The following is a 26,872-nucleotide window of genomic DNA, read 5'->3' as shown; positions in this document are numbered from 1 at the left end:
CTCTGGCATCATTAAACTCACATCAGTCACCTTTGTTTTTCAATCTGATGCTGAGACTGAACTTCAGCAGATTGCCTTCATTATGCTTATGTGCTTAAATGCACTGAGTTGAGTAACTGAATCGTGCTATTGGCTAATGACTTAAAAAATTTTTTTTGAACAGGTGTTCCTAATAAAGTCTGGTTTTTCCAGAATAATTTTCAATCTCTAATTGGACTAGACACAATTAAACTGAATGTAGTAATTCCCAGCAGTAGCAGCAGCATATCAGACATAAACACCTAAGTCGCACAGAACAGCTGATCTATTAAAAGAATGAGGAAAGTGTAAGAAGTAGTTATGTCAGAAACACACAATAACCAGTTACAGACAAGTGTGGGAGTCAGATAACAACATTCGGCAGCAGAGGTCTCATACAGCAGGTGAGGTGTGCCCTCTTGTGAAAAACATCAACACTGCAGCCCACATTTTCCACATTGATGGTTGAATCCACCTCCCTGCTCGCTGCAAAAGAGTGGGACTAAGTCAGCACTTGGCCTTGACAGATAACTGGTTCCCACAGTCACAAAAGAGTTTGTTTTGGAATTAATGATAATTCACGTGAAAACAAAAGTTTTCAGAACATAGACTTTTATTCATTTCATATAAAAATGACACAAAAACTTACAAATTATCAGGTGCTTCAGGTATCTTCACAGGGACATGAGCCAACCTGCATCACACACACTGGGGATCACACCGATGCTTATCTCACTTTTACATCATCACCTCAGTAGGTTCACATCTACTGCGCATAAAGGCAAACCTTTACAGCAATCCACCAGCAGAGGACAGAGCACGCCCGGACTAAACCCCTGCACCTTTAACATTCCTTTTTCTCTACCTTCATCTCTAGCTCCTCCTTACACTCCTCCTCCTTTCCCCCTTTTCTTTACTTATTTTTTTTCCCGTTTTTTTTCTGACCTTCATGTCCCAAAGCCCTCCTTTGCTGATTGGTTCCAGACGTGCCACTGAGCTCTTCTTGCCGACTCAACATTCCACAGCTGGAGACTGCGCACACACTAAAACACACACTTCTACTTACTCCCTATCCTTCTCCCTTCCCCCTCAATCTTAGTCCGACTCACAGAGCAAAAAGGGCTGTGATTTTTTTCTTTTTCTTTTTTTTTTTCCATAACAGCTTCAGTGAAACACCAAAAGCCTCAGACTGAAATGGCTCCAAAGCATTCCTCTAAACAGGAAGACAGAAATGCACTCAAAAGGCAAGGAAAATATTTGATGAGGCAAATGTGAAAACTTAAAACGACTGAATTTGGTTTTTAGACATTTTTTTTGGCTCTCATATTTGCAACTGTGTCATTCACATGAACGATGTTTTCTGTTGCAGGAGAATTCGACGTTTAAGTGGCCAGCATTCCATAAAAGGGGGGTATGCGTCCAAATGTCTTTTAAGGGTTTTATATAAGTCAAACCAGCATCATTAAAAAGACAAAAAGAGAAGAGACAGACAGATATAACATAGAATGGGAAAAGTGAATAAAGGGTCATTAAAATGATTAATCAGGAAAATATCAAATTACAACTGCTTTGCATACAAAGAAACTGCTGCCCTTAAAAATGCTGAATCAGCTCCAGATGGCAGCGTGAGAAGCCAAAACAAACAAGTTGGGAGCAGTTACTGAGCCTTAAGGAGAATGACTAAAGGCAAGTGGCAACAAGTAAGACCGAATCAGATCAAGACAATGGAAGAAAGTGCGGAAATGTAGATCATAAAGTCATGGAAGCTCAAAGTCTGATCATTTGATGACAACCTTCAGACCTGCTATACCAACAAAAAGACAATGCAGTCTATTTAAAGACCAGCTTTCAATACAAACTTCTACTTATGTGCACAATTATAGTGTATGCCCTCAGACGGTTTGAGGTCACTGGTCCCTTTCACCTTCCACACATTCACATTTAGACTTCTTCCTCCTCCTCTGCTCGCCTGACAGCTGGTGCCGACGTGTCACATCAGGAAAGAGGAGGGAGGCAGGCTCACAAAACCACACATGCATTATGAGTTACACTTCTCTGCAGCTGCACAGATACTGAAAAGTCAGTGGGAAAGACACATTTACACAAGAACCAACAAAAAACAAGTTCAAGTTCAGGTTAATACTGACGTGGCAAAAAAATGAAAGAAAAAAAACCAAAAAGCAAATCAGAAAAATGACTTTGATCCCGAACAAGACTGCAGATATTCAGATGACAGAAAAATGTTGTTGAAACTGATCCGTAGCTGTGCAATTTTCTTTTGTCAATCAAAATAGGAAGAAAATATACAATGTGAGAAAAAACCTGACTTTGGCACCAGGGAAGGCAGCAAAGAGTTTTTGCATAAAACTGGTTTTATGGTGAATATTTCCAGCTGGGACAAATTATTCCCATCTGATCCATTATGGCCTTCTTGAATTCTTTTTAGGAAAGAGCTGTGCAGATGGAGGTATCTGATTTGTGAAGGGAAAAATCACTTAAACTGTAAGATTTTGGCAAAACGGGATTTTGAAGACAGGGTTTCAATTTAAAAAATAAACATCTGCTGCGCTCCACACAGCCTTTCAGCACTTTAAAAATCTTTTATTGTTTTGTTTTTTTCTCGGTTTTTTTGGTTTCAAAAGTGGCAGCAAAAACAGATACATGCCACAACGTGTATTCAGCACTTTGAAATCAGCCTCTACTGTGTCAGGTCGGGTTCAGTCCCGGGTTGGTCCGTCAGTCCAGGGCGGCTCGGGCTACTCTGGCTGCTCATTCAACTCCATGTCAGACACCAAGATATTCTTCTCGGCCTGTTCTGCACTGTTGGAGTTGGTGCGGCTGTAGCGGGCCCCTTCATAAGAGCCCCGCGATCCAACAGTTCGGTGTCGGTAGAAGTAGATCACGCCAACAATCAGCACCACAAGCACCAGGCCCGCTACCATAACAACAATCAGCGTGGGCAGGCGGTGACTATCTACTGGGTAGAGATTGAGAAGGAGAGATGGAAATCTGGATAAGCGCACACAATTCTGGCTTCAAATGAGCTGAATAACTTAGCAGTTGTGAACAAAACTTACCGTCTGAAGTTAAGATTTCAGCACCTGCGGATGGAATATTGAACAGTCAGTAGTGTGCTAAGAATCTGCATCATAATTTAGGCATTTCCCTTAGCAAATTACTAAGAAACATAATAATGACTGGCAAATGCTGCTTAACATGACAGTTCAATTAACTTCTTTGTGCTTACTGCGAGGCCGTTTGCAGATGACTCCGTGTGTGCGATTTCTACAGGAGCCCGGCTTCCACCGACCAGTGTTGCTCTGGATCCAGAAGCAGGAGTTGATGGAGAGCACAGAAGAAACGACATCATGTCCCTCCCAGTTGGTATACAGCATCTCTGTGCCCTCAGACCACACTAGACCTCTACCTGTGGTAGGAGCATGAGCATAAACATATTCAGAGTGCAGTTTTCAAGGACTTTGTCTTTAGTTTTGCATAAAAGAAAAACACACTCTGCTTAAAAATTCGATCTTCTCACCATCTCACCAAATATGTTTTGTAGCACTTCATATAAATTATCAAATTACTCTAATAATAAGATAGTAAATGAACTTTTCTGGAATAAGGAGACTCGCTTGCATTTAGTAATTATACTAAATAAACTGAATCACAAAAGATAAACTGCAAGCATTTCCCTTCCACAAGTCTGTCAGCATGGATTTTAAATCTGCTGCTATAGAGCGACATAGAAGAGACAGGCTGAGGCAATAATGTTGGACCTTTCACGCTGACACCCAGCCAAGCTCCATGTGCCTGTTCTGCATAACTCTGGATGTGCTCCCATACAAATCCATTCTCTGTCTCATCCATGATAGAGAGAAGTTCTGCTCCGACTAGAAGAGACAAAAAAGAAAGAAACAGAGATGGAACCAAACTGAATTGATTACTAGGGAGACAGAACAGTTCTGCCCCAGGCTGAATGACAACGTTGCTAAATTTAGTATTATTGATGTATTTTGTCAATCATGTTTGCCGTGGACAAGGACAGGGCTTTTGTATTTAATTGGTTTTCAATTTAGTGTTATAAGCTGTACAAGCTGTACAATAAAGCTAGTGGAGACGTGTGGTTTCTGAGATGCTTCCATACTTTTTTTGCAGGATCTATGTGCATCATCCTGCAGTCTAAGCAGCTGCAAATTGAAGGCGTAACAGTGGTTTCTGAAAGGGACCCAAGCCCACTCTCCCAGAGACTGGGGGCACATGCCAGGGTAGATCCACTGATGAATCACAGGCTCATCTGGCAAAAACAAAACATTTGAATGTAAGTCAAAATGTTGTCAAAGAATATTCAGTCCTACTAAATTGTTATTAGCATTCTTTTTTAATGCAGTCTTATATTTGGTTGTTGATACACACATACCACTCATTTGACAGATAGCAGCATCTAGTCTCGAATCACAGGGAGTCACAGTCCATTGCCCTGTGGTGGTCATGTGACCACATCCAGCCATCAGACTAGGCTCTCCATCATTCCAGTTTGAATATGTGACATCTTCATTATTCAGCCAGGTAAAGCTCCTTCCCTGAACCAGAAAATAAAAAATTATTTCACTGCAGTTTCTCTCACACTGATAAAAAGCTTTTCAACTGATATTTGTATTTTTAATTATAATCGGCTTACTCCATAGTTGTAAAGCCCAATCCAGGCTGGCTGGCGCAAGCTGTTTATAAGCAGTGTGAGGTAACCTTGCTGGAACGGATCCTTCACCCTGGCAAGAGTCCCATTCAAAGATTCACAGAGGTGCAGAGCACCAGTCCAATCCAGGCGTTTTTTCACTACTCGATACGTCACTCCCCCCAGCTCCACGGGCTTAGACAGGGAGGCAGGAATGAGGGCCGGAGCCGGAGGGAGACCTTGTTCTGAAGTCAGATATGATAGTTAACTAACATATGTAATTCTTATTATAGCACTTCTTAATTACACTGTCATAGTAATAAGTGATTATCAGACCTTGTTGTCTTTGACAGATGAAGCCATGACTTTCCATCTCACATGCTCGAGAAGCCCACATGCCTGTTTTCTTCTGCAAGTTTTCATGATACATCACCACACAGTTTCCCTGAAGGGTGACAGTGAAATATTTAGAAGAGGAACAGACTGATGACAAAGCCATGACATAAAAAGTAATGTGAGTACCGGCGTCTTGTTCTGGTGTGGTCCGCTGTTGTCGAGAGGCTCGCCAGGTGCCCAATTTGTGTAGCTGAGCAGGCCAGCTTTGGCCCATTTGAAATTTGCTTTAGAGTCTGAAGTCAAACCCACCCAAAGTTCAGCGCTGGCGTTCTTCAGCAAAGTGGTGACAAAAGCTGTGAGGAAGAGAATAAGTTGCACGACAGTCTGATGACACACCTCGTCCACCCCCAGGTTTTGACTGTATGCCATTTGTATTCTCCTTTAATTACCTTGCTGCAAATGATTGGATATCACTGCCAGGACACCTCCCTGACTCTCACAGTTGAGCTTGGCTGCGGACCATGTGACTCGGTTTGACTGATCAAATACTCTGAAACACTACACAAGCAGACAATATCGCTGTTTTACTGTAGTCAAGTTGCATAAGGATGCCTGAAATACAGCATGTGCTCTGTTGTTATTGTAGTTCTTGTACTTTACTGGCTGCATGCAAAATTCATTTGAGTCATCATTCGTACAAATGACCATAATGCGTTATGCTGTTACACTTTTAGCTCTACCTTATGCTGAAAGGAAGACCATCCATCACGACACCCTGATGGTGGATGAGGGGATGGTGGAGTTGGAGGAGCGGTCCCTGTGACATTCACTCTCTTACAGATGTAAGGCAGGTCAGAGTGGCACTTTTGATCAGCCCAGTCCTCTGTTTGGGTTTGAGAAAGACACGCTAATGGAAATACTCTGGATTTAAATGAGCTTCTCACTATATCTCTTTCCAGCTGCTCTTACCTTTGTTGGCTGACATGCAGATGCATTTCCGATCTCTGCTGATTGGGAGCGGCCTGCCAAGGGCCCAGGCCACATAATTTAACACCGAGTGATCAGACCATCGGAAGCGGCCGTCATTTTCATAGGTGTGAAGTCCCAGCCACCAGAGGTCACCTTCCACCTTAGACATCTGAAGGTGGGACACAAACTGTGAAAAAGTGTGTCTAGGCATAAGAGGTCTGTTTATAGAAAAAAAAGAGTACTACAGATTTATACCACAGTATCACTGTAAATGTCTAATTATATAAATAACTGTAGTTATATATAGTGTAATGGTTAGATTCTGTAATGATGAAGCTGGACTTTACTTGCTTGCCAAGACAATGGCAATTAATTTCAATTTTTGGACTAAATTAGTTCCTGTAAATGATGACGAGCACCATACCTTGCGTAAAGTGTTGGCCAGGAATGTCTGCTCCTCTGCTGAGTGAACCGAGGCCAATGAGGAATCAAACCAGGAGCAAATCCTCTGGGCTTGGTCCCAGGTGCTACGGTGGTCAAAAAACTTATACTCAGCCTCCCGGAAGCCAATCCATTCAGGTGAACTGGTGCCTGAATGGAGCCAGGAAATTAAAAAACATCAACAAACGTTGACATGTAGAAGGAAGGTTTTAAAATAAAAACAAAGGTGATAAAAAGAAAGCTATGAAAATAAGACAGACCTTCAGTGATTTCTGGTACCTTCTCAACACTACCTAAAAATACAAGACAAAAGTTGTGACGACCAACAAGTATATGTTTTGACAATATGTATTGATCCAACACACGATTTATGCTTAAAGTCCACGGCTGTTTTACCTCTAGGGATCTTGCAGATCCAGTCTAACTCAGAGTCACAGTGCATGGCCAGCCAAGTCATACTACCCAAGTCTGCCGCAGCACACTGCCGTATGTTGTAGTAGTACCGACCAAAGTTCTGGTATGTTAACTGAGACACAAGCAAGGATTAAACAGATTGCATTTGAAGTATTTTTCATCACTCGACATGTAGGCTGCTTGTTATCATGACTCACAGCTAGTCCATCACTCCACTTCCAGCTTCCATTGTCCATGGGGTTCCTGCGATTCAGTCCAATCCAGAACCAGTGCTGCTCATGTTCCTCTGACTCCCTGTGGGGACACATCATCGCCATCAGCCTCACCACCACTATCCATGCCATTGTCAATGTGGCATATCATCTAAACAACAATCCACACACACCCAAAAGCCTCATGTAGGATCTGCAAAACAAACTGCTCCTCCTCAGGGCCACTGATACTCAGCAGGTTGGCTCCATGTTTCCTGCAGAAATTATGAGCCCGCATCCAAGTTAACTTCTGTTCCAGCTGGGAGAAATGAAACACCTGAACAGAGATGATGAAGATGTCATTCAGTTTAATTAATTCTGTTCTTCAAATCTTGTTGATTGCTGAAATAATTATTTCTGTTACAAGTGGCAGATTAAAATTTCCATAAGTAAAAATTCATTTCTTTCTACTGAAACGCAAAAGAAAAAGAAAAGAAAACCTGGTGCCAGCATGGCAACACAAAATTGTGCAACCCAATTTAGAACCAATGGGAGGGTCTGCTGCAAAAAATTCACCAGTCATTGGCAGATGCCACCCATAGATGCCATCTGGCACCAAGATATAACTAACTCCATACCTGCACAAGTCTGAGCACCACACCACTTTGTTATAAAAGAAGTATAATTATTTTCTTTTCTTTTCTAATAACACTTTAATTTTGAACCTTGTAACAGTAGCGTAGGTTGCTGTTGCTCTTCCAGTCGCTGGGACAGGACCCGCTGAGGCTCGGGGTGGGCTGAGGGACGGGGAGCTCGGGGCTCACAGACGTGTTCTGGTTCTGACGGCAGATGAATTTGGCCTTTGATGATGCACACTCCCTCACATCCCACAGACCTGCTTCTGTGTCCGTCGCCATAGAAACACAGCCGCTACTAATGTTGGCTGAAATAGATACAGGGGCGATACGTAGGTGAGTGGAGAGGAAAAGAGGCTGCACTGTGGAAATGTGTGGAAATGATCTAAAGGGGAAAATGTGATTATGCATTACTCATTGGGCAATTATGGCTGTTGAATCTTGTATTTAACCTTTCTCAGTACAGACAACACGCATTAAAATAACTTGTTGCTCTATTACTCACCTCCCTTATGGTTCATCCATAAGGATGACATATTTGCTGATGGGAAGTGATAGAATGCTGCACATAGAAATTTCAAGCTCTCTTTTAATCAGGAAGAAATGTCAGGCAGAACTATGGTGCAGGCATATACTGTGCAAAGGAAAAGTGCAGAGAACGCTTCAAAGAGCACAAGCATCTGTTTTAAACTGAGTAAAGTTCAGACAGTTTACATCTTTACATCCATTAGTGACAAGTGTGCATCTGTTTGATTTAGAAATTGTTTCCATTGTAGATCTAAACTCCACAATGGTCAATATTTTACTGACAGAATTTCCTTCTCTGCTGCTCTGATGGTTGTTAAAAGTTTCCCAAGAAGTAGTCCAATTTTAAAACATTAAATTAAAAGTAGCACAAAAGCACCCTTCAGGCTAATTGCAACTGCTGCTGATTATTTTCCAAAACACGCAGATTGTCTGTTAATCAAGACTGCCTAAGAAGTAAATGCCTCTAAATGTTGTTCTAAATCTGTATTTTGGCAAAAGAATAAAACACCTGGGACCAATCTGTTTTCTTCTTTGCACATTAAATCACAAATTGGCTCTGAAACAGAATTCATTTTGATTAAGAGACTTCACTAACCTACTTTTATTTTAGGGGCTATTGTAAATGACCTGCTATTATGTAAGCATAATGCAGCTAGCAACAAAAAAGAAAACAAGAAACTTTTGCATGTTCCTCTTTTCATTTTGTTTTCTCTTTTCTGTTAATTGTAGTCAATCAAACAGGTAATTCTCCATACAAAAACTCCAGGGTGGAATGATTGTACAGCATACGTATTTAATTACCTTAAAAAACAAGAATTGGACACAAATAAAAATAAAACCAAACTGTACAACCAATTCTTGTTTTTTCAATCACCTGGAAAAAGAATTGTAAAAAAACAAAAAACAAAAACATAAAAAGGCCCAAATTGGCATAACATTCATGACTGTGAGGAGTGTATGTAAATTTCTGAACACAGCTGTATTTTATTCTTATTATTATAACAAAACAAGACCCCCCCCAATATAACAATTTAAAAATAATATAGCAAATATATGAAAAAAATAAAGCAGAGATAATTAATCAGTTAAATCCTTAAACTAATTGGCTAATGTAAGTAGTTTAGTGATAATACAGCCCTATCCCAACTATCAAAGGCAAGCACATCCTGGACAGTCTGTAGCAATGCTATCACAGAGAGACAGACAACCTTTCATGCTAACGGTCACACGTACTGTAACTGTAGAATAACCAATTAACCTTGCATGCATGTCTTTGGACTGTTGGAGGAAGCCGGAGCACTTGGAGATAACCCAAGCAAATACAAAATAATCCATGGAAACTCCCCGCAGAAAGAGCCCCAGCTAGCAGATGGATTCCATTATATTATATTTACTTGTATATTATCAGAGAAGAAAAACTCAGCACTTATTTACTGGCAAAAACTTGTTCAGTGGATGTATGGTGCTAAAGGATTTTTTTTGAAGATTGTTTAAAATCGTCAGTGGTTTACAGTATATCAATAATAACTGATTTAAAGTTGCTCTGCAATTGTTGTAACAACAGTACAGTTACCAGCAGTACAATATCAGGTCATACTGTACATGCCATTCTGCTAATTTAAATCTGAAGTGTGACCCACCTGGCTGGTCTCGATTCCAGTGGGTGTAGGACACTTCATCATTGGTAATCCACTGGAAAGCACCGTGATTTCCCTTGTTACGAAGACCAATCCAAAAGGAATCTCCAGAGCGCCCGAACACCAGGCTGCTGGCGAAGGCTTGCTCAAACCTTTAAAAGCGACGAGGTGTTTTAGGGAACTAGGACTGACTTTTAATCGGTGCAGGGTAAAATCGCTTCCCTGTCAGTGCAGTATTTACCTGTTAGTGATAGTAATAAGTGTGGCTCCTTGGTCCTCGCAGAACTTTCTGGCTCCATCAAAGGTGAGCATTTCTTCTCCCACCCAGTAACAAGCAGGACTGTGCCACTTCCAGCCCTAAGAAGAAAGGAGAGGAATTTAACAGGATGTGGAGACTTATAAAACCAAAAAAACCAAAGCCTTACAAAATAAATATACCAGTCAAAGAAAGCAAGCATCTACAAAGGTTGGGCAACTCTTCAAATTTTCTAGTTTAAAGTGTGAACGTCAAAGTGCATCAAAGCACACACGGAGACAATCATACTTATTTTTGGAAAATGTTTTCTCTCAGAATCATGACCACTGAGTTATGCAGTTTAAATTCATTGTGTTTCACCAGAAAGAGTTAGACGAACTATGTAAAATCATGCAAGACCCACCACGCTGTACTTTTTTGTAGGAAAAATACAGCATATAGTATGTTTCCATGCAAAGCATTTGAATGATATTTTTCACAAAACACAAATTAGTGTATGTAAAAACAGAAAGCTGATAATTTTCCATTTGCAGAAAGAAAAAAAACCTTTTCCTGGACTCAGTCCCTCCTGCCACCTCATGTACTGTAGCTGTGGTCATGTACAGACACAGAGTGCAGCCAACATGTAGAAGGGGTGAGATTTTGCATGAGAACGATAGAGAGAGACAGGTTATATACAGCACTGTGTGAATAAACCCAACCCTAGGCCTTTTGCACAACCACATTTGCCATCTAGGCAGAAACCCCAAAGGTTTCAGCTGCTTGAGAAGCATTATTTCCTGAAACTTACACCTCCCCAAAACCCTTTGCTAACCACCCTTTGCTTGTGTTGCATTCAAAACATTAAACAACCCGTGCTGACTGATGTTAAATTTCCAGAACGCTACATAAATGATTTATTTCTGCTAGTCTGCAGTGTTTTTATATGTAAATTATATAGAAGCATAAACAATCACCCATATGCCATCCATCATTTGACAACAAATGGTATGCTGATGTTCTGTAGATGGAAGTACACTATTCCCTGCACACTTACTCACACAAAACATGGACACAAACAATGGAGCACATTGGGATAAGTCCCTTTGATGCTGTAACAAAGCACATATATAGCTAAGAAAAAAACCCCAACAACAACTATAACTTGCCTTCCCTTCATTTCTTTAACAAGTTCCTTAATGTGTGTCTTTTATACTGAGAAGCTAGCATGAAGTTGCTTTTCCGAGCATTTTTCTTTCTAGAAAAAAGCACTATGGTAGCAGTGAAAGTAAGTTAAAACAATAATGATGTGGGCTTGACAGCTGAAAAACAAGCCGAAGCTTTTTTAAAGCAGCTGAGGGAAGCTTTTGGGGGGGGGGTAATATTTTTAGCTTGCTAATGTATGGCTTGCAGGAAAATCTGTTAGTTTGAGTATATTAGTATGAGGAACGGTGGCTCTCTAAAGGTGAAAGACACAGATGACTGAAATAGTAAGCACTATTGTTGAGGCAGTTAGCTAACTATGAATGTACTGAGTTGAAACAATCCAGATCAAATGTGAGCTCAGACACACTTGCCCATCAGAGGTCGGTTCTTAAGTCCATCTCACAGGCCTGAGGGAGCTATGTGACATGAAAAAGTGTCTGGGATCACATTGTAAAGACACCTTTTCATTTTGCAGTTTGCTGTAATTCCATACACACTCAAAAAATGAAATTGGGTGGTTGTTACATGTACAAGATTCAAGCTTATAATTTGAACTAAATAATTTGCATTTTTCTATGGCGAACGTAATTAAATCATGTAGCATCTGCATGAAATTCAGCAACTTAATTTGTTCTTGTTGAGATGACATGATACAATCTAGTAAGAGTGGTTAGTTGCCTGGACTCATGAAGTTCACAAGATCACATTAGATGTCAAACTGCAGGAAAAACGCTGGAGTTTTAAGAGGCAGACAACTACACCCACACCATGTGTATGCTATCGCTATTTATTGTGGTTTAACCTGTCAATGACAAAAACATACAGAAAATTCTTCATCAAGCCTTGTAATCATAGCTTTCCTAGTTTTGGTAAGCCTGGATTGACAGCTTGGTGGCATGATGGTTAGTGGTGTTGCCTCACAGCAAGAAGGACCTGGGTTCAAATCCACAATCTGGCTGGTTTGCAGTGTGTAATTAGAGTTGGGTTAATTGGTGATTCTAAATTACGAATGAATGTGCAAATGGTTGTTTGTCTCTATGAAATCATCAACCCCCATATTGGTTAATTAAGCATGACTAGCAGTAATTGCCTTGATTAACATAGTAGTTGTTCAAACAACAAGATTTCATTGCATTTTCCTAAAGTTTTTAACCTGTGTAGAATGAATTAAAACAAATTTCACTTTACATACTTCAAGTCAATGCAAGTATACTACGTTGATCCAACATAATCTGATTACATTAAACCACCAAATCCCAAATGTGTTGCTTTGACATGGTCAGAAATCTGTTATAGTACTTGGTTAAATCACGTGGAAAAAGGTGCCATGATTAAATTGTGTTCATCCAACAACAGATTTTTTGAGTGCAGGAAGGACATGTGGGGAAGTGGGGAAACACCAAGTTCAGTTTTCAATTATTTTAGGACCTCCTTTCAACACAGCCTGGTTGAAGGACCATAAGCAGTTCCAGTTGTATTACCCATCCTGCCTGTGGCATCAAATCTGATGTATTTCCTCCCTGATTATTTACACATGAAGCAAGTGTCTGTGTGGGTTCTCAGTCAAACAGGTCATTGTAGTCTTAGGAGCTGGAAAGGAAGGTGACTGGACTTCTTTAAGTTATTAAAGTCACTGTCTTGAAGCAAGTGAATTATCCAGATAATTAAAATAGTACAACTAGAAGCCAAAAAAGCAGAAAAACAACAGCTATCACAGAAAGTTACGGCTTCAGTGAGTAGGTGAAACAACAGCACAGCAGTATCCATTACATTTTCTGAAAAATGAACCCAGCACTAGATGGGGTAAATGGCTTCAGGATCAAGCAGCACAATATTGCTGAAGCAGTCAGTGGGCTTTCTGTCATTGTTGTTTCACATGTTGCGTGAAGTGAGCTCATCTGCTCGAGACAAACCGCACGGCTGCAAGACCCTGCAGCACAGGCCATGCCAAATGACCCCTGTCACATTACCACCCATGATGCCTCGGTCCCCAGGGACAGGGAGGCAAGGATTCATTACACCAAACAAATGGTCCGTCCATATGCAGAGCTTTGCTGAATGTAACAGCTGAGAAGCAACACGACCCTCAACTTGAGATCATTTACATCATAAATCAGTACTTGGGAAAAATATATAGCTGAAAACACTGCTGAAGGGCATAAAGATGCACAGATATGAGCTGTAATTTCTCTTCTCGCTACAGTGATCCGCTGTGTGAAACATTAATCAAAAGGCCCGTAAATGTAGTACGTGCACAGTGAATGCTTCCAGCGATGGTCAGGTACAAGTGGTGTAAAGTCTTGTGTGGAGAGAAGTATGAGCTGTATAATCAGGGACAGATGCACAGATGCCACATCTTTTTTTTTGTATTTGCTGTACACACATGTTGAAACAAAGAAACACAATTATTTTAATTTATTTAGAGTTTTTTTTGTCCGAGAGAATAGTTTATGTGCGCAGGACTCAGTCTCTGTGGTGCACCTTGTTACTTTCCAAGTTAAATTATGATTTATATTCCAGTTACAGTCTGGGGGCAGTGGAGTGGAGTTGAAGAGTGAGAGATTGAGCGGAGCACATGCAAAAGAGGCCAAAGGTGAAGGAATGGGTGAAATATTCAGAATAATAATTATCCTGTCAACAGCTAGAATTCTATGCTGAATAGCTCTGAATACATTATTTATGGTAAAAGAGAGGGAAATATAGAAAGAAAAAAGTCTGTGTCTACAGTAGGACTGAAACAATTACCAGTAATCTAAAGCATAAACAGTAAATGTCAAGGAGAAAATTAAGTATAGAGAGAAGAAAGGAGTTATACCTTTTTACACTGTTGGTGCTGTGGCTTCCCATCACTCTTTGTTCCTGGTTTTTTGCAGATGGAGGGCAGGGTCAGATTACAAGGGCTGTCATCCCAGCGGCCCTCCTGCACATCATTGGCAAGACACAAACAGAAAGAGAGAAAACAGCTGGTAAATATATACAAACGGAGTCTGGCTGATAGTCAGGGTCTGTTACTGTGGCATTCTTATGGCCCCCTGGTTAATGTGAGGGTGCAGAAGGGATCACTCACAGGTCCCCACATGGAGACGCAATCTTCCTGGGTGTTGCGGAAGTTATTGGGTTCAAAGGGATGCCAGTAGGTGAAGATAACAGGAGTGTGATCAGTCCATTGGAAGTCCATTTGCATGTCAGTGTCATGGAGCCCTACCCACAATTGCTCAGTGTCTAAAACAAAAAACAGACTGTTGGGTTAAAAAGATGATTATGGACAAAAGAAATAGGCTTAAGTTCCAACTGTGACATTTTCCATTAGGTCTGGTAATTCGTTGGAGCGGTTTCATGACTAAAAATATGATTCCACACTTTGTGTGCTGTTTTCAAGCTCAGGAAAGAATGTGAGAAGGAAGGAGAGAACTGTCTGGTTTCCTCTTTATTTAATCATGAAGATTGGAGGCATATAGAGGGTTGCTGCAATCTTTTTAAAATCAAGTTAAGGACAATTTTAGAACTTTTCAAGCAATGAAATCTAACAGTACTGGTTTCAGCAGTGTATGCTGTATCACCACTGCCACATTTGTTAACGTTCAAAACTGTGATGCAGATTTATGATGTGCAGAATGTCTTAAAAGAGGATTACTGTTCTGCAGCAACATGACTGTTTCATAAAGGCTTCAACTGCTTTCTTTTTAATAGCTCCAAACTTAAAAGTTTTCAGCACATGGCAGTAAAACAAAAAACACTAACTTGATCTTCTTTTCGCTGCTCCCATTAGGGGTCACCACAGGGATCTGCCTCCAACTCACACTATTCCTAGCACTCTGTTCTGTTACACCAACCCTCTGGATGTCCACCTTCACTGCACTCATGAACCTTCTCTGCTGTCTTCGTGTTTTCCTCCTGTGTGCAGCATTATTCAGCATCCTCTGCTCAACATATCGACTCTGCACATGTCCAAACCATCTCAGCCTTGCCTCTCTAAATTTGTCTAAAACTGATCAATTTTGCTGAGTAAATTATTATATCCAATGATATTAATATATAACTGCATTATAAGCAGAATTTTAAAGTTTTTCATCATAAGACATTTTAAAGATTCACTGGATTCACAGCAGGGAAATTGTAAAACAGTATTTGTTTTCTATCTATTTACTTTATTTTTAACATGGTATATTAGAGTAAATAATCAAGCTTTTAAAATGAAATTCTCTTTTAAAATTCACACCATAATCACTGCTAAAATACTAGCATGTTCTCTCCCATGTGTTTAAAACAAAACATAAAATTTCAGACATTTTGGTTAAATTTTGAGGATTTTTTTGTGAATCTACTGGGCTTTAACATCAGTTATGTAAACTCTCCTTATTGGGCAAAAATCCTGTGTCTACATTATGCCTGAAAACAAAGGTTTTATTCCCTCAACTTGGTTATTTGTAGGAAGTCTGCTGCAGAGGCACTAGGAATCTGCATTACATAGATGTCCAGTTAAAGCTGAAACCTATTTGAGAAACATTTGATGAACAAAAGTGTGGTAACATCAAGAAAAACATTAACTTTGATTCATTTTTGACTTTGAGAGGAAATAGTACAGTACTATAAAAAACAACAACAACAAAAAACCCCCCACTAAGAAACACACCTTTCTTCAGGTCACGTATGATGAACTCCAGCTCAGGTAGAGTGTGGATGCTAACCAGGTTGGCCTCCATTTTCTGACACGTTTTCTGAGCTGTATTCCAGTCAGTTTTCTCTGAAGTAAGCTTATAGCAACCAGCCTGGAAGGCCTGCCAGCCCACATCACACTCATATTTCTCATCATCTGCCCACGAATCTGTGTAACCAGAGAGATAAAACCCATCAAAGTTGGACTTTTTCAGTGTGGTATTACTGTTTGCATTAAGAAACATAAAAAAACGAACCAGTGGTGAAGGGGTCAAGGGTGGCGTTGGGTCTTTTCTTGCAGACATACGGAAGAGCAACTGAACAATCGCGGTTTTGCCAACGACCTGATGACTCAGTTCTTATTACAGCACAGTTCTTCTCTTCAGCGTGATTTGGCTGTTCTGAAGATGAGTAAGAGAGACAAACTCTTCAGAAAATCACTGATTTCCAGGGTGTCAATCCCAAAATACTCTCAGGCTCAAATACTGTGGTTGCACCAGAGAGCTGCCAAGCAGGTGTTTGAACTGAGAACTGAACTAAAAACAAGCATGCATTTTTTCTCAGCCATCTGCAGGAAATAAACATTCAAAAAAAGAAAGATCACAGACACTTCAAGCTTTAAAAAGACAGAAAAGCTTGAACTGTTTTTACAGGCCAACCTTGCTCCCAGTTGAGATACTTGAGTGGTGAGGAGTCGGCCCACTGCCAGCCTCCACTGATGTCCAGGTCATTGAGGCCAATCCACAAAGCAGCACTGTAACCAGTGAGTAAACCTAAACAACAACAACATCTTCTTAAAATAAGTAAAAAGATAAATGAAAATGGTTTTGCTATGTGAAAGTAAAAAGTTACTCAACTCTGTCAGATTAGCTGTGACTTTAACAATCACCACTGCACCAGGCAGATTACACAATAGTTATGTAACAACAGTCTAAGTGTAGCCTAATATTGGCAGGACAGTCACATCACCCCCAAAATTCAATATTCCTGTTGGCAGAGTGAATCTGCAAACCAAATATTCTGTTTGCCAATATGTTACACAGCCTGAGGTACTGAGTCCAGTGGGATCACACCAGGCACATCTGCATATTGCTTTTATTTTTATGGTCATCCTTCCATCCATCCATCCATCCATCCATCAACATATCCAGTAAAATGTCTCAGTTGGGTTGGAACCAATCCTAGCTGTCCCTGGGCGAAAAATGGGGTACACCCTGGACAAGTGGCCAATCTATCACATGTCACCAGAACTGTAAGGTTTTTATAGTCACTGATTGTGGAGTTGAGAAGGTGAAAGCACATCTAACAGAAGTGCAAGAAACACCCAGAATCTCCCAGAAAACCCAAATTCTAATAGATTTTACTTTTCCACTGTGATCAATTGTTATGTTGTGAATCACAGCATAAAAATGTAATGGCATAGAACTGTAAAGATAGGGTTTCACTTTATATAATTGCATTAAAGAATCAAGAATAAAGCATATTTCAAACAGCAGTGAACCTCTGCACATTACCATTAATGTAGGTCTGCTCATGCAGCTTGGTGATGCTTAGCAGGTCTGCCCCCTGCTGCCGGCAACTGATCCGAGCCTCGCTCCATGATAGGGTTGCCTGGAAGTTAAACTGGTAACAGCTGTCTGTGACCGGGTCAGTATCCCAGAAAGTTTCACAGCCATTACCTGACAGGGCAAAGAAATTAACAAAAAAATTAGAGGAAAGTGAAAGAATCACTTTAATGTTGAGGACTGAGAAATATAAATGTAAGACTACAGTATCTTGTAACATCAACATATAAGACTATAACTTACTCTTGACAGGACAGAATCCCCAAAGCTCGTCTTTGCCATAGTCATAGGTGGTGGCACACCAAAGATGGCCATCTTCACGGCCAGTGCTGGTACAAGTGTGGAACCACTGGCCATCATAAAGGAAGGGCAGGTAGCAGGGGCGACCATTAGAGTTCCCCTGAATTGTATAGATCTCTGCAGAGTAAACACAAGAGAGACTTTAAAATCCTGCATGGAGCAGCAGAGAAAGTCTGTGTTTGTTTTCTTCTGGAGCTATGCTTGTGAACTTTTCTGAACTCAAATACTTTATATGTTTTCTCAGCAGCTTTTATAATCAAACTCAGGGTAAAAAACAGAGGATGAGCTTACAGTAAAGTCAAATAGTGGTCAGCGGAAGGAAGAGTAAACAGGCGGGGTTTCCAGAAAGCCAAGTGTCTTTTATCATGAACATCAAGCAAAAAGAGTTCAGAAATTCCTATGATATTAGAAACGATTAGCCCCAACTAATTATATTCCAAAGCAAAATCGTAAATTATACATTAACAAGAAATTATGTCTGATTTCTACTTTTTTTTTTTCATCCTAAACTCGCCATTTTAGTCTCCACATTCCACAAGTATAGTACAGTGTGAAAAACAGGGTGAAAGCGAGGGAGTGTGAGAGGGAGAGGCTGGATCTGCGGTGCTACCAAAACAAGTCACGCCAATGGAAAGTGAGGCAGACATGTTAAATGAGAGAGGAAAGATTTCTGAAGCTCCCTCCCTGACTTTCTTCTCTGCCTTTAGCATTGACCGGCTCTTTGGCTGCAGAGGAGCCGATGCTCGGCTGACTAATATCAGAGGCATTCCTCTCCATGCGCAAGCAGACTTCATAAAGGAAGTTGTAAAGATTGCCACTTGAAAGTTAAAAATGTCAATCCTCCCAGTTTGCATGCCACAAAACAAGAAAAGGGGAGAAAAATATAAAAGGGCGACTTTTCTTTTTTGTGTTAACTGCAGCTGAGCACAGCATGTTAACTACAGATTTATATGGCTGACCGACTCTAGCTGTAAAATTTTGTCAAAGAACAACTGTGACATTTGATAATGGTAAGAATGGAACTTAAAGTGGAAATGGGGCTTGGGTACCAACCACAATGGTCAGATTTAATCTAGATAGAAAACTAAATATACGAAATACAAATATACTTTAGGTCAAGAACAACTTGTGTGTGTTTACCGGAGTTTACACACACAACACACAATGTTTTTCCTTGGATTTCCGGCTGGCAGCCAGTCCTCTAGCATTCCCTAAAAGCAACATGTTTTAAAATCCATTTGATCGGATACAGCTGTGGCATCCACAGCAGTAAGTCTATCTGCCACACAGACGCAGAAAACACGCAGAGAATGATGACCTCACTCAGTGTGATCATACAATGACCTCATATGATGTTATGTAGTCATACAGGTGAGTCTATAATTACAAACATTCAATCCAATCTACATTTTTAAAGGATAATATCTCTGATTTCATATTGTATTTTTGTGAAGCTTACATGATTTTGAAATATATATTCATCTCTATGCGAGAGCAAGAAGAAGCGAACTTGTGATTTTAAGGGTTTCTCAAAGTGCTGCCTGTTGCAGTTGCAGCCCTTTGTAACATTTTATGGGATTTTGCAAAGGCCGTAGGAAAGAATGCGCCTTTGCAACATTTAATTCATCCACAGCTTATGTCATGCTATGACGCAGCCGTGCAGAAGGGTGCCAACTGTGCATTCCTCTTCAATTTATACTCTTCATTTCCAGCAATCAAAGTAGACTAATACTAACACAGAATACCAACATAATACAGCATTCTTGGCACAGACACATCATAAACACACTCTTTAGTGTGAGTATGTTTTTCTCAGTGTGTCTCTTAATCATGCTGGATTCCTAAAACATCACTCAGTCTTCAACATTTGTGAACCCCCAAACTAAATCTTGATCTAAGCTGCCTTTGAACAATCTTATTAGATAATAAACCATTTTATTGTTATTGTGCAAAAGGAATAACGTTAACAGCTTACTGCAGTTTGGAGTAAATATATGGCATGCATTGGCTTATAACATGAATATTAGAGCTACTTTAAAAACACTCTGAAATGAACATATCAGATATAAGAAGACTTACAATTAAGAATTTTTGATTTTCACCAAGGGTTTCATTATTTTCATAGCATTTTAACAACATTTCTGGAGACTGCTGAAACTCAGGAGAAGTTGTGTAATGCAGGAGGATAAATACCCTAAAAATCAGAATAACAACAAAAAATACTCATAAAAACACAAAGAAACTGTCTTCTGGAGGAGCTCCTCAGCACATAATCCAATACAAAAATACAGTAGAATAACCCGAGGAGAACAGTTCCCACCAGGCATTCTTAAGTTGAGCTGAAGGATGAATGATTTAGAATTCCTCCTGATTATTTCACAGAACTGAGCTACTGGAATCATTTGCTTTAGGTCATTTAGGCAAAAGAGGCTCAACCAACTAGAAATTAATTAGTATATGCGTGTTAAATTAATTAACTATTTGTGGCTTTTATAAAAATCAGAAAACATTATATGACTAATTAATTCAAAAGAACTGGCTCGTGTGTGTTTTCAATTGTTTTTTAATCTTTCATTAATTCTATTAAAATTTTTGCTTATCGGAATGCTAGTTTAAAAAACAAAGTTATTTCAGAGTGACAGATGTATTGGCACAAACACAGATAAAGACTATCTACCAATTAGATAAATACTGCAAATTTGAACTGATAACAATTACACCTACCCTGATTTGTTTTGGAGCACAGATCTTGCAGCCCACCATGTAGAGTCCATTTGGAACGGCCTACTGTCAGATTCCAGGGTAGATCTGATAGAGGATAGCTGTTGAAGTTGTCCAGCACTTGGCCACAGTTCCAGCTCCAGCGTACTTTGGGGGGTTCGCGATCACAGGTGTATACTCCTAAAGGAAATTTATCCAACTTCAAGCTGCTGTTATTAGCGATCACACCCAGGCACAAGGAGGAGCCCAAATTGAACAGCCGCCTCCGAGTCACCCATTTCCAGCGCTGGTTGGGTTCCTCACAAGCGGCTGACAGGGCAAGGGAGCGATCCTGCACCCCCAGGCACTTGCCCTGGCCCTCAAGGTAGAAAGCAAAATCATCAGACTTGGCAGGCGCTGCGCAAAGAGAGAGATAGAAACAACATTAGCACTCAATCTAGCTTTTGATAAAAACAATATCTTGTTAGCAACTGCTGGAGCAGCAGAGGTCAGAGGCAGGATCAATATCTAGTGTAGAACTAGTGGAAGTTGTGGACTCTGATGTCCAAGTGTGACACACTGCAGTGGAATTAATTTGCTAATAATCCTAAAGTGACCCTAAAATCCTTCATAAAAGTTATATTAGAGTCTTAGGCAGGGGGGAATTGCAAAAATGACCTGCTATAAACTGTTAAAAAATGGCTGTGAATGTCTTTAATTCAAGGCTAGTGATAGAGGTTGAATCATTTCTCCATCCTTCAGGTTTCAAGAATTTACGCCATTCCCACGCTTTAACATGGAGTTCTCATATTGTTCAGATTTCTCAGCTCTGATGTCTATATTGGTATTATGGCCCTTTTATAATGATTCTCTGAGAAGCTGCAGATGCCTGCAGACTGGTGTTGCTGCACAGAGCCTTACAGTATTCACATATTACCATTACCCCAAGTAAAATAAAACATTACCATAAAACTAAAGCTATTTAAAAAAGAACACATCCTGTGTGGTTGGATGCAAGCTTCAATGACAAAGATTTTCTGTAACAAAACCCAGCACCCTGTTTCAGAAAATGTTTGTGGTTTATTTTAAGTCTGCCTTTTCTTTTCTTTTCTTTTTTAGAACAAACCAAGAAATCAGGACAGTCAAGGCACTGCTGTGTGTCGTGGTGAAGGCAAAAAACAGACAAAAACAGGCAAGTCAGAAGCATAAAACTGACCTAAAATTAAAAGTATTTCAGAACAAATATTTCCAAAATAAACAGAAATATGTTCTCTGTGGTTCTGGGTTTAGCGATTGAGGGACAAAAGCGAGACCCTCAGCATTCCTACTCAGCAGGCTCCTGAAAGAGACCAGGAAGAAGGGTAAGAAATGGAAAAATCCCTGGGCACTGTGGTAATGGCAACATGAAGTGTCAAAGAAAGGTGTCGGGCCACCATGTCCTACCACTAATAATGAATCCATTCATCTATTGATTCTCAGAGTTTACGGAACTCAAATCAATTACAGGGACTATCTGAAAAATAATCCTTATTGGGACAACTCAGAATAGTTCAAGTCAAAAGTCATCACTAATTCACTGTCAAGGGGTCAAGGGTTCAGATTTTTCTTTCTATATAGATACCTTAGACAAACCATTGCTCAGCTAAAACACTACAAACCTCCCGTTCTGATTTTATGGATGGCGAAACAATGAAGACTCATAATGAGTGCCATAAAAAACACATCCCTATAATCTGAAGGAGTCAACACGCCCTTCTACAGGCTCTCAGCCTCTGTGGCTGTGTTTCTCAAAAGCAATATACGCTCTGATTGCAAAAAAAATGGCCAAAGCTCAGTGGCAGAGCAGTTCAGTTTGAAGTACAATGTCATCAGATATGAGGCCAACCTGCTCTTAAGTTATAGCAACCACTCATACAGCAACAGCGAGACAATAGGCTTATTTACTACGAGCTCACTTTTCTAATCATGAGAAGAATTAGATCAGAGGGAGTAATTTGCCTGAATGGGGCACAAAAGCCATTTGCTTTTACTTCTTTTCAGGGTAAAAGCAAGTGGGAGCTTATACTTCATCGTCCAAGTTAAAAAAAAAAACATTCTGAATGCTTCTGAGGCAAAACTATCTTTCCATGTGTCTGTATTTCTACTCACTCTATTATTGCACTGCCTGGCAAACGTAAATATACTTCTGACTTTTCTGTGACCAGTGTCTTCTGTCTCTTTGGTATTTCCTTCAGCCACAAACCAAAGCATTTAATTTTATAATTAGCAGCTTCTAACTTATTTAATCTTCTGATTCTGTTTTTTTAACTGTGCTGCTTTGCCTAGAAGTTAGAAATCTACCAAACAGAGACATTTCTGGAGTAAAACCAGTAAAATGCAGGGATTTTTGCTTAAAAATGACTCACTAAGAATTCTTTCCAGCTCATATAAAATGTTCTATCATTGACTTGTTCTCAGCTCTAAACGGTAAATCATTCCTGCTTTCCAATTACAGAGTGATGTGTGCCTCAAAGAGGTTATGCTCCAGTCTTTTTCAGGATTTAGTTACATGTCTCACTGTAAATAAAAAGTTGTGTGAACACTTGAGTAGCTCAAGTTACACAGTGCTGACTTGTTAACAGGCTGAGGGATAAACTGAAGTAAATCACTTTGATGCTATTCTGAGCCTTTAACAATAGGAGTTATATAATAATAATAATAATAATGATAATAATAATGATAATAATAATGATAATAATAATATTAATAATAATAATGAAGTGCTTTAAGCAGAAGAGTGCCCGTGGGAAGAGTTTCACACAGTACCGTGCCAGTCAACATCTGGATTACACTGCACTGAATGAATTTCAGTGTGTGAATATATGGTTAACATTAATACAGTGACAGGATGAGACTCTCCTCTCATAAGCTTTTGAACCATTAGACAACCTGAAGCTGAAGTTCCAGACATCAAGAAGCAGACTCGCAGTTTTAATTCCAGCCTGGAGGCGACACGACTGAATGTTTGATGTGAGAAAAACTCCCGGGCAATCAGAGAGAGTGCAGAATTCCAGATTAACTTTAAGTCATTGAGCCCTGTGAAAGCTAAGCCACAACAACTCTCCTGCTGTGATCTCATCCTTTTCTTTGCCCTGTCACCCCCTTTTTCAAAGCCGAAAATGGTTTCCTACCGAAGACACAGGCTGAAACACATGGCCAAGAACAACTAGCAACAAATGCCAGGAAAGCCAGATATTCCCAGAACCTCAGATTCTTGAATGCAGTCATCTGTTGGAACAGACTGGAGAATAATACTTAGAGATACGGGCAACAAGTCAGTAGCAAGTCTTGGCTCAAAACATTGTTCAACAAATTTCTCAACATTACACTATTTTGAATGTGAATGATTGTTTCTGCCTGACAATTAAAACCAGGTGGATTGTTCATTTCCCCGTCATTTGTATTTTTAAAGTTATCTCTAAGATCTAAATCACTGTATGAGTCAAAGTCTTTTCCCCAAATAACCTTATTTTGACAGATGTATGAGATAAAACAAAAAAAGCAGATCTTTAACTGGTCAGTGTGATAAAATGACAACCAACAAACAGACAGGAAATTCCAGCTGGCTGCTTTTGCTTCATTGGCGTTTTATGGTGGTCTGGCGTTTGAAGCAACCCTGACTGTGGATGGGCTTTTACCTCATCTGAGGAGAAGGGGTTTGGAGAAAAGAGTCTATTTGCATTTTGCAGCCACACTCTGAAACAGAGCGAACAGGAACCTCTGGGAAAGTGCAGATCAAATTTAGAACCCAGAGTGAGAATAAGTGCACCCCATTGAAACTTTCCATCACTCCCACACTTGTAATGGTGATAACAGTTTATCACAGTGTAGGTTTAGCTGTTAAATCAAGTGAGAAACAAGCCGGCTCTATTTCTGCTGTTAACTGTGAGACTTGTATAAAACATTTTTAAAATAAATTTAATGGAAGCTTGGCGTGAGAGCTTAGCGCTGGAGGATGTTACATCAATACTGAAAATGGATGTGAAACTTATTCTGAAATGGCATGCCATGCTATTTTCTGCCACTTATATAAAAAGAACAAAAACAAACAAAAAACAAAACAAAACCCAAACATATCTTAATCCCTTTTAAACCCATCATTTGTTTGAGCATCTACTAAAAATCAAACAACATCCAATGAAAGATTTAAAACAATTACAAAATGCTGGCCTATTTTAGACCAAAGATATTTTGGGGGTAAATCCGGTGGCTATGAATTGCAAAATCACCCACAAAGCAGGACATCAGGAGGCAGCATGTCATCTTTTAAAATCAGTAAACTATCATAATCTTTTCACATCTCATCCATTTGGTCTAAAAAACCTTGACAATGGCAGAGAGGTGCAAGTCAGTTCAAAACTAACAAAAAAGGATATTTATATGGCATAATCCAGTTCATGAACTAACCACGACCTTCAATATACTGACTCATGTTCTGAAGTTCTTTTGTGTTCCTCAACACAAAATATACTGCATATTGAACTATATTGATCACAAATTCAAAGGGAAAAGAAAAACACAAACGCACACACAAAAGGCTTTTTCAGGCCTATTTCACATTTTGTCATGGATTGGTGTGCAGACTGACATCCTCAAACTTCAAAGTGTTAAACAGCATAAGAAGCAATTTAATCACATGGAAAATATTAAATGAAGATTGGTCAGAATGCATTGCCTAACTTATTGAATTTCTTTGTGGTAGCTGCTTGTACACAGTATTTAATCATTCATACAAAATGAAGCAAAATAGTCACTGACAGGTTAAGCCTAGTAAGTCTGACAAACTTTTAGATGACAAGCATGAAATTGAGAGAAATTAAGCAAATCTGATTTAAAGCCAGGCGTTTAAAAGCAAACAATGATGTTATCTACCTCTTTTCTAATCTTTGGAGAATATGTGGGTTTTTAGGTGATGTGCAGACCTAACAGTTATGTAGGGCCGGACTGAATGTGTTAATTGCAGCCTGTAACAGGATGCAAAGGTCACATCTGCCCGCAGGGTGCCAAATGAAGCGTCTCTCCAAGTCGATTTTACAAAGCAGTCTAAAGATTCCCATCCGTTACCAAAATAGATCAAACAGGCCTCTCAAAAAGGTGCCTTTCTTTGTGTTTTCTGATGAACTTTACGCATAAATAAGAATCACTATACAGACACTAAGCCTGTAGCCTCTTTCCTCCTCCCCCAGTTTTTCTCCACATCTGGTTCCACTCACTGCTTGGCCTTTTTGGTTCGTGGCATACCAAAGCACTAAAGCCACAATGCGAAGCTTTTAATGTATTTTCCGCGTGGAAGTCTTTACCAAAACAAATGCATGCACAATATGGTTACTGCCTTCCTGCTTTTTCTCGACTTTACATGAATGAAATCAAGCAAGAGCTGTTTTATGCTCACCCGTTACGCTCTTCTTCAGTTCCAGACTAAAGATGAATAAATATAAAGTGCATTTGTAAAGTATAAGTTGCCGATTTGTCCATGTTGCCCCCGATTCCTTGTTTCGGTAACTGCGCTTGCTTTGCATGCTCGAAGCCGCACACGCCAGCACAAGCTGCAAAAACACCCAAATGTGGAGAAACAAAGTAACGTCGGAGCAACTCACGGCCCGACTGTTTGACTCCGAGGACGGAGGATGCAGAGCTGGTGGTGGCGAGTCTGACCGCTAGAGCTCCGTCTGCCTTTCAGTCAGAGGAGAGTGAAATGAATGGAGCAGAGTCAACACTGAGAGTGTGTGACGGTGTTGATATGGTTCCCAAAATGAGGTCCGAGCGTGTCATACAGGACGTCGAGTTGTACTTCTATAATGTAATGTCTTAATGTTTGCTTAATCATCCAGGTAAGCAAATCCCAAAAGGTTGATTCTGTTCATCTGGACGTAGCGTTTCCAATGGGAGAAACGTTTCGTCACTTACCCAAGTTACTTCTTCATTCTCAGCTGACTACAGGTTTCCCCAACACTGCACATGACGGAACTCAGTTATTGGACAATGTACTGTCTTTGGAATCTAAAAACAATAATTTTTTAAAAAAGTAATAAGGCCGATATCTACATTTTAAATAAATTATACACATATTCAGTGTTTTTGACCGCAAAGTAGTGCTAATAAAAATGTATAAATAATAATCTGAGCTTTCAATTTTATGTTTTGAAAACCCTGTTAAAAAAACCCAACCCAATCAGCTTATTAAGCTCCTTTGTCAGAGCTGAACTCGTCAGAAAAGTTATCATGGCTTACTCGTGAGACCTGCTATAGTAGAGAGCCTTGAGTTGAAGGATATGAACATGCCAAATAACCTGTAATGCAGCATTAAAGATTTTACATTACAAGGGT

The 26,872-nt window shown here is 39.9% G+C and overlaps 1 protein-coding gene across 3 annotated transcripts; it reads right to left on the bottom strand.

The window, feature by feature from the left end:
• Positions 1 to 514: 514 nt before the first annotated feature.
• Positions 515 to 26,256, bottom strand: mrc2 (mannose receptor, C-type 2). Of its 3 annotated transcripts, none has more exons than XM_086289835.1 (29): positions 25,938 to 26,256; positions 20,531 to 20,923; positions 17,750 to 17,923; positions 17,456 to 17,620; positions 16,601 to 16,714; positions 16,199 to 16,342; positions 15,919 to 16,110; positions 14,353 to 14,507; positions 14,101 to 14,205; positions 10,086 to 10,201; positions 9,848 to 9,996; positions 7,770 to 7,987; positions 7,239 to 7,381; positions 7,051 to 7,147; positions 6,836 to 6,965; positions 6,700 to 6,732; positions 6,423 to 6,589; positions 5,999 to 6,185; positions 5,770 to 5,912; positions 5,479 to 5,587; positions 5,216 to 5,382; positions 5,030 to 5,138; positions 4,700 to 4,938; positions 4,439 to 4,601; positions 4,166 to 4,315; positions 3,798 to 3,911; positions 3,266 to 3,445; positions 3,096 to 3,119; positions 515 to 2,995 (listed from the first exon to the last, which is right to left on the bottom strand). In XM_086289835.1, the coding sequence occupies exons 1-29, from the start codon at positions 26,062 to 26,064 to the stop codon at positions 2,775 to 2,777; spliced, it is 4,428 nt and encodes a 1,475-aa protein (XP_086145961.1). In that variant the 5' UTR covers positions 26,065 to 26,256; the 3' UTR covers positions 515 to 2,774. The 3 variants fall into 3 exon arrangements, with proteins under 3 accessions (XP_086145961.1, XP_086145964.1, XP_086145962.1); XM_086289838.1 differs by having other exon boundaries at positions 516 to 2,995; positions 5,999 to 6,167; positions 25,938 to 26,253; XM_086289836.1 differs by having other exon boundaries at positions 516 to 2,992; positions 25,938 to 26,252.
• Between the last annotated feature and the right edge of the window lie 616 nt (positions 26,257 to 26,872).

Source organism: Aulonocara sp. 'chitande type north' Nkhata Bay, linkage group LG4, assembly GCF_057382095.1.
Source record: "Aulonocara sp. 'chitande type north' Nkhata Bay isolate Kocher_YH1m ecotype deep benthic linkage group LG4, A_spYH_male_GT1.1, whole genome shotgun sequence".
NCBI lineage: Eukaryota > Metazoa > Chordata > Actinopteri > Cichliformes > Cichlidae > Aulonocara > Aulonocara sp. 'chitande type north' Nkhata Bay.
This window is presented reverse-complemented; position numbering and strand designations above follow the sequence as displayed.

What these genes read in the sequence shown, in the direction of transcription:
- mrc2 (XM_086289835.1), bottom strand. Translation starts at nt 26,064, where the DNA reads ATGCAAAGCAAGCGCAGTTACCGAAACAAGGAATCGGGGGCAACATGG. An exon ending in GCGTCTCCATGTGGGGACCT is followed by an intron (nt 14,206 to 14,352) that starts GTGAGTGATCCC and finishes AATGATGTGCAG; the next exon opens with GAGGGCCGCTGGGATGACAG. An exon ending in TTGGGCTTTACAACTATGGA is followed by an intron (nt 4,602 to 4,699) that starts GTAAGCCGATTA and finishes TTTCTGGTTCAG; the next exon opens with GGAAGGAGCTTTACCTGGCT.